Source organism: Rosa rugosa, chromosome 7 (genome assembly GCF_958449725.1).
Source record: "Rosa rugosa chromosome 7, drRosRugo1.1, whole genome shotgun sequence".
In the NCBI taxonomy this organism is placed as follows: Eukaryota; Viridiplantae; Streptophyta; class Magnoliopsida; order Rosales; family Rosaceae; genus Rosa; species Rosa rugosa.
The window spans coordinates 35,360,091-35,368,116 of NC_084826.1; the positions used below are offsets into that span (position 1 = coordinate 35,360,091).

General features: G+C 35.8%; 1 protein-coding gene across 2 annotated transcripts; it reads left to right on the top strand.

Annotated features, from left to right (window-relative positions):
* Positions 1–4,059: 4,059 nt before the first annotated feature.
* LOC133719961 (phosphatidylinositol 4-kinase gamma 8-like) lies at positions 4,060–7,759 on the top strand. Of its 2 annotated transcripts, XM_062146158.1 has the most exons (5): positions 4,060–4,305; positions 4,401–4,479; positions 4,558–4,668; positions 5,754–7,263; positions 7,366–7,759. In XM_062146158.1, exons 4-5 carry the CDS (start codon positions 5,862–5,864, stop codon positions 7,506–7,508), a joined length of 1,545 nt encoding a protein of 514 aa, XP_062002142.1. In that variant the 5' UTR covers positions 4,060–4,305; positions 4,401–4,479; positions 4,558–4,668; positions 5,754–5,861; the 3' UTR covers positions 7,509–7,759. The 2 variants fall into 2 exon arrangements, with proteins under 2 accessions (XP_062002142.1, XP_062002141.1); XM_062146157.1 differs by having other exon boundaries at positions 5,754–7,759.
* Positions 7,760–8,026: the final 267 nt, after the last annotated feature.

Here is an 8,026-nt window from a genome sequence, read left to right on the forward strand (position 1 = left end):
ATATTTTATACTCAAAGCTTCGAGTTTGAGTTTTACTGTTAGAACTTCAGGTTCTACTACGAAATTTTGAACTTCTGGTTCAAAAATATTACACTAAAAATTTATATGTTCGAGGTATAGGACTGCTGGTCCGTATGAGTAACAAAAAAATAATTTAAAAGATAAGTACTGTAACAAAAGTATATAACAGAATAGGAAAATTGCAGGGAAGAAAAATAAACAAATAAATAGTGGAAACTTCTGGTTCCGTGAATGAATAAAGTACACAGAACTTCTGGTCTGCTTAACTTTACAAATATGATAATCTTGTGTCACTCCTCTAATTGCACAAGAACATAATATCAAAATGAGATGAGGAACTTCAAAATCACATTGTCGTGCGGAGGAGGGAACCCCAATACCTAAAAATTTTGAGGAACTTCCGGCCTCTTATAATTATTGGGGATCAAAAATATGTAAGTTCATATATTACATCGAGGATCTTCTGGCCCTCGTTAATTGCATAATTGTGATGAACTCCATGTCATGATTTCAATTTACATTTCATGACCCTTGAGGAACTTCAGGTCCCCCATATGACCAGGGATCACTACATGTGGTCATTGTATAACTTTGAGGAACTTCTGGCCCTCGTTAAATGTATAGGCTCTGAGAAACTTCAGGTTGCAATTTTGATAATATAACCCTCTAGAAACTCCAGGCCCTCATGTTTTCGGATCAAGAAACTTCAGGTTTCGATCTCGTTGGATTACAGTATTCATAATCACAAATGTAAATTGAAGGATTTAGAAAACAAATAAAGTCCCAATCATAATAATGAAACATACCTGAATATATTTCCTTTAATGAGAGATTGATATTTACATCTCGAATGATTTTCATATATACAATGAAATAGTAACATAATTATCATGCTAGAAGACAAATCAGTCATGGTTTATGCTCCTGGCCATTGATAGTGGAGAAGGATGTAACAAAAAAAAAAAACATAACTATTCAAAGAGTCCATACATGACGATTGATAAACAAATATAACGGCAGCTTTGTAACAAAACAATATAAACAAATGGAATATCGGCCTGTGTATTGAACAATTTATTAGGTACAATAAACTTCGTAGCATACTAGAGACATAATTATGTAACTGATATCTTATCGAACCAAACAAGCATAGTCATGATCATATACGGGTTGCTATATATAGGCATATAAGTGCATGATCTTCTGATGCAAATTGCATATCTAGAAGCATAGACAGGTAAATACTTATCATTCAAACAAATTTGCCTAATCATGATGTATCTCGAACATAATAAAGAAAACCCATGAAATAAAGTAATTCGCAGAAAACATAATAAGAGATCAGTGTATCAAAGATCCACATCGTACTCAAAAATTGAAATTGCATACATGCTGTTGTAGCATTCAAAGTGTGTGCAGGTGTATAATCAAATTACAAGTACAGAAATATGAGTACACTCATAGATCAAGAGTATTGGTCAAAGCAACAAAGTTGCACCATCGAACTCGTAGATCATCATGGAGTTATTAGAAAAAGAAGAAAAAATAATATATAGAGCAAAACGTGCTGATAACGTGTTATAAAGTAGGAAGAATTGATAGGAGCATTTTAATGCGACATTTTAACTGCATTTCCCTACATTTTTCTGCGCCATTTCCTTGAAAAATCCTTGTTTTGGAAAGTTTTCATTCTTTGATTGGGAAAGTTCCTTATTGTAGAAAGTTTCCATTTTTGTAGTTTTCATTTCTCATTTCTGGCAAGTTTCCATTTTCAGTTTAGGAAAGTTTCTATTTTTCATTTTTAGTAACTTTCTATTTTTCATTTTTAGTAACTTTCTATTTTTCATTTTTAGTAAGTTTCTATTTTCATACTAGTTTCTATTTTCAGGACCTCCGAGCTAAAAAGGGGAAATGAACGCACGAATGGAAAGAGGAGCCTGCGAACATCAAGACGAACGAATATGAGAGAAAACGGCCCACACATTTGAGCAGAAATGAAGAAATAAGCTTTCCTAGTCCAACCAGGAAATCCTACGAAATGGAGGAAGGCTTCCCTAGCAAGTTTCCAACGCAACTATGAAAACGAAATGGAAAAATAATGTGTTTTGCGTTGGAAAATGAGAAGGCTTGAAGATGAAGCAACGAGGCCCAAGAACTCTATGGATTTTCGGCAAAATGGATCAAGGCCCATCAAAGCCCATGACATTAGGGTTTGTGACGCAAAACCCTAACCCTAGGGATGTTTTGCCGTGAAAACCAAAGGGAGGAGAGGCAAAGTGGCGTGAAAATCAAAGAAAGAATAAAAGATTATGCAAGAGATTTTCTAGGGTGAAGTTTATGGAAAGAATTCATTCCTAGAAACCCTAAGCATGTTTTGGCCGAAATATCAAGAAGAAAATCAGAAAATATTCAAGGAATTTCGGCAAGAATATATTAGGGTATCTTCTTGGAGTTTTATGATTGGTTGGATGACACACTAGGGCTTACTTGGCAATTTCTCATTCGTGGAAGCTATGTGGAATTATTAATTTAATTCCTTGGAAAATAAATCAGAAATTCACGGCTTGGAGGCCAAGACTTGACGTCTCCTATATATACTACACCCTAGACGTCTCAAAGGGACCACTACACAATTCAGAAAATTCTCTCTACGCGCGGAAGCTCTCTCCATTCTCTAGTTCAACTTTTGGCGTTTTCAAGCAAGGAAGGAAGAAGCAAGACTAGGCCGTGAGCATCATCATCCATTCCACCTTGAAGCCGTGCACTTTGAAGCTTGCTTTCAAGTTTCATTCGTTCGTCATTCAAGTCATTCATCCATCTCTCCATTCACGGTGTAATTCAACCTTCTTTCTTGTAATCACTTTTGATTCTCCTTGTTTGATTTCGTTGGATGTTGTTCTAGTTAACATTGATGTTTGAACAAGGTTTATAATCTGAAATTTTATGGTTGAATAAAGGATTTCGAATTCTATGTTGTGATTCTAAAGTTGCTTATGTGTGATTGTTCGATTGAATTTGCTTTATAGATATCTCTTGTATGTTAATCTTAATTGGTTCGAAACTTTTAGGGTTTATGTATGAGTGGTGCTAGATTTAAGAACATGATTCAACTTTTTGTGTTATGAACTTAAATCAAAAGTAGTAAAGGTTTTGAACAAAAATCGAATTCAATTGAAAAAGGATTGCAATTAGATGAACTTATTCATACTAAGTTGTACACTTGAGTTGATAGCCTTTCTATGTGTTTCTTGCGTTGAATATGTATGATTGACTAGCTTTCTAGAGCTTGATTACATGTTTGATAGGATTAATCTTTATGCTTTCACTTAGGTTAATTAGCGTTGAAAGTAAAATATGGGGAATCGTTTGCTTTTGAATGTTTCACATGATCAACTCCTTTCACATGACTTGGAAGAACAATGTAGCGTTAATTCGAATTTAATCATGAACTTGGTTTTAATCTTTGTTTCTTACATTTCATTCTTGTATTTGTGTTTTTGTTTACACTTAGTTTTAATTCTTTTTATTTTTCGAAAAACAAACCAAAAATCTAAAAACCCCCCTAAATTCGTGAATAGTGTTTATATGTGTAAATATTATACTTTTTTTATTTTAATTGTTTAAATTGTCTTACATTGACAGGTGTACCCTCAATCCCCGGAATAGAACGATCCCTACTTGCTTATACTACTAATGATATTTCTAGGGTTAAATTATATGCTTGCTTTGAGCGTATCAAGAATATGAAGAGAGAATAGTTGGGAGGAAGTAGAAGTGTTCTCATTCAGTCTCATTAGCCTCCTTTATATAGAGGTATGGTTTACATCAAAGTACATAACTAATGAGTATTTACATGGACATCCACATAGATAATAATATTTACAAGAATAAATACATTAATAGTGTCTGTTAGGTTCACATTGCAAACCCACCACACACGAAGAGCCTTGAAATAGAAAAACGTTGGCGCATGAATCGTAACAGAAAATAACTACGAAGAAAGGAAGGAAAAGCGAAATACCAAAAAAATAAAAATAGTCCAAAATAGGAAAAAGTAGGGAGTGGGGGATCGAGTAGAGAAGGAGAGGGAGAGAGGTTACGGGTGCCTGGGGTGGTTGAAACCAATTAGGTTTGTTCATTATCAAAAGAGAGTGGGAGGGAGAGAGTGGGAGGAGATTAATAACAATATATACATTGTTCAAACATTATTGGGTGACGAATTGTTGTCGTCTCTCACGCTCCCCCCTTCTGTTCGTCTCCCTGAATGCCTTACCAGTGTTCAGGGTACGTACCCATCTTATCTCTCTCTGTCTCTCTAGCTACTTCTTTCATTTATGATACATTATCAGTTTTAACTTGTTCTTAATTATTTGTTTCAGAATATCGTGGCGATTTGTGTGCGGTGGAGCGAGGGGAAAATAGGTTCTTCTTTTACTATCAAAGCTAAACAAGCAAGAGGTTGGTTATTCTTATTCGAGTAGTTTAAGGCTTTTCTTTTTCCTTTCTTGTTGTGATTTCTGGATTTGAAATGTGCAGGTTGTGAAGGGTTCCTGCAAAATGAAGAATACAGTTTGGGCTGAATGTTCTTTGCTCATTCACAAATTATGGTATTAAATCCAGCATTTGCCACCTGTATCCCACTCTTTGGTATGATTTTTTAACTTTTCCTTCCCAAATGTTTTGTTTTATTTGTCTTTTTCTCATGAATTACTTCATTTACTACAGTGAAACTCGTTTATTCAATTTCCTTTATGTTCAAAAGTACCTGATGCATGTGGATTTTGACATTTCTAAAAACCCTTCTGAAAAATTAGACAAAAGGATGACCAATGAATAAATTTCACTAATACTAATTTAAAGATATGGCGTTATTGAAATCATGGAGGTCATGAGTTGCTCGGTGCATTTGCTCTTACGAGGATGAGTGGGGTGGGTGGAGATCCACAATCGCTACTTTTTAATAAGAAAAAGAAATTATAAAAGAAAATAATACTGGTTGTATCATGTAATGTAATTTCTTACCAGGGTGTGTGTGTTTGGTGGGGTGGTAAGGCTTTGGTCTCATATATAAGAGGTCAGGAGTTCGAGCCCTATCAAGGGTGGGAATGGGGTGGGGTTTTTTAAAAAAAAAATAAAAAAAAATAATAAAAAAAATAAAAAAAAAATTTCTTACCAAGATATATGCATATGTTGGTAACCTAGTAATGCGCTTAACCATCCACTTTTTAGGTATTTTTAAGATACTAACAAAGGATAAGTGGGAATGGGGTGCATGAAATGTGACCTGTTGGTAAGTCAGTGAGCTGTGACCTGTTGGTAAGTTATAATTCCAACTAAAGGTCATGAGTTCGATTCTCACTGACATATGTAAGGGTGAAGTAAGCTAAGGTTGCTTTTTTTTTTTTTTTTTTTTTTTAAATGTGGGAATGGTGCGTGCTATGGATTGCTAGAGTTTCATTTTCTTTAAAGATTGGAGAGTTTCGCAAGTGGGTCAACAGTCCTAAAACAACGGACTAGGAGAAGTGGATACTATATTGACCAATTTAAAATCCATAATATTTTCCTCTAAACCACTTGGTAACGAGGAGTGGATAGTTAAAAATCTCTTATTCTTTTTTAATTTATTTTATACATTCACTATTTTTTTATACGATTTATTATTATTATTTCACGCAGAAATGGGAAACTAATCCAAAATTAATCATAAGTGTGCCTTCTTGTACGCCATGCAGATATATGATGTCTAATCTCCCAGGGAAGACTAATTCTCAAGGGATATTGTGAAAAAATAAAATATAAATAAAGTGCCCCTGGCATGCACTGCTTCCATTCTTACCTGCATGAGATTCGTCCAAATGGCTGTAGCAGTTGATCAACATCACGTAATCAAGCCATTAAGCCGATCCCAGATATGCAGATTACAATCCTACACCCATCTTGATTACAGCATATTTCCCCACTCCTTTATAAATACATGCGGAGTTGCTAATATTCACAAAAGCTTTTCCACCCCATGTCTCTCCCAAACTACTGCACTGGAGGACGACTTTGACACTAATCCACGGATTGAGATTGTTGGTGGTAGCAGAATTCCTAGGGTACATGCTCTTGTAGTTGAGGTTGCCATAGCTATGGCTTCCGGTGCTGATCTATTGCCAGTGCCAAGCGGACTAGGGGGGGCCTACTTCTTATGTAGTCGAAATGGTGACAATATTGCTGTAGCTAAGCCCATAGATGAAGAACCCTTAGCCTTCAATAATCCTAAAGGCTTCGGAGGTAGGATGCTGGGCCAACCTGGTTTAAAACGCTCAGTTCGGATTGGTGAATCTGGAATTCGAGAATTAGCAGCTTATCTCCTTGACCATGGTGGATTCGCTGGTGTTCCTCCAACTGCTTTAGTAAAAATTTCTCATGTTGCATTCCGCGTTAATAATAATGCAGCTACAATTTCTGCTACTCCCTACAAGATTGCTTCACTTCAGCGGTTTGTAGATCATGACTTTGATGCAGGAGAGTTGGGTTTCTCTGGCTTCTCAATAGCTTCAGTTCATCACATTGGAATTTTTGATGTAAGAGTCCTAAATCTTGATAGGCACGCAGGTAATATGCTTGTTAAGAAGTACAAGCAGAACAACTATGCAGTTGGTGTGGCTGAGCTTGTGCCTATTGACCATGGGCTTTGCCTTCCTGAGTGGCTTGATGATCCATACTTTGAATGGCTGCACTGGCCTCAAGCTTCAATTCCATTTTCTGAGTCTGAGATTGAGTACATATCCAATCTCAATCCCTCTAAAGATGCGGAGCTTTTACGAACTCAGATTCCTTCTTTACGTGAGGCTGCTATCCGTGTTCTTGTGCTCTGCACCATCTTCCTGAAGCGGGCTACAGCTGCTGGGCTTTGTCTTGCTGATATAGGTGAAATGATGACTCGACAATTCTGCGCTGGCGAAGAAAGATTGAGTACATTAGAAAATCTTTGCTTACAAGTTAAAGCTACAATGTCTGGTACAGATGACAAAAACAGAGAAACAATTGGAGAAGGTGAAATATTTCAACTTCAGAATGATATTAAAGAAAGTTTCGATGAGAATTTTGATCTTCCTCAACTCTTACAGATCTATCCTGGAATGTCAAGGTTTTCATCTGTAGGATCAATTACTGAGTTGACCGATGCATATATCTATCCACCATTTAAGGAAAGCAATCATGGCAATGATGATTCTGATAGTAAGAATATGAAAGGTAATAGTGGTTATGTTGATGGTAGTACTAGTGGTAGTCATAAGGTAGGGGGTCTGATGGAGAGAGTGAGTTTCTCAGTAAATAACTTCAATTGTGAAACAGGGGCAATTTCTTTCGGAGACATGAGTAAAGATGAATGGGATTTGTTCTTGGACAATTTTGAGAAGCTTTTGCCCGACATCCTCCTCAAGGGCACAAATTACTTGAGCTTGAAGAAAAGGTTGAGAACTTCCTGCAAGTTTTAATAGTTCGACAGATGAAAAGAAAACAAAAATACCTTTGCCACTTAGAACTAGTATTAAATAACTGTACATTATTGCCAAATGACATTAGAGTAAATTGTAAATAACACTCTTTAAGTACGGAAGGAAATGTGAATGGTAAAACGCCATCCTTTCTGTGTACTTTTCGATATGTTTCCTTATCTTGTATAATTGTTGTACAATTATATGGAATTGGTTTCTAGCAGACGATAAATTATTTTAAATGTTCAAAACATATGGTGTTCAAGTTATCTAGAATATGTGTCTGACCCAAATTCGAGGTTACTTGTTCTAGTTGAAATAGGGTTTATATTAGAGATATTCTCGGAGAATCTTAATAGATATCCAATTAATGTACGATTATGTTTCCATGTACAAACTCTATCTCTATGCTTGTAATCCTCTATATAAAGAGACCCCTATTATCAATGAAAACACGACTCAATTCTCTCCCAATTTTAGTCTTCCTTAAGCACGTTATCAGCACGACGTCCTAACCC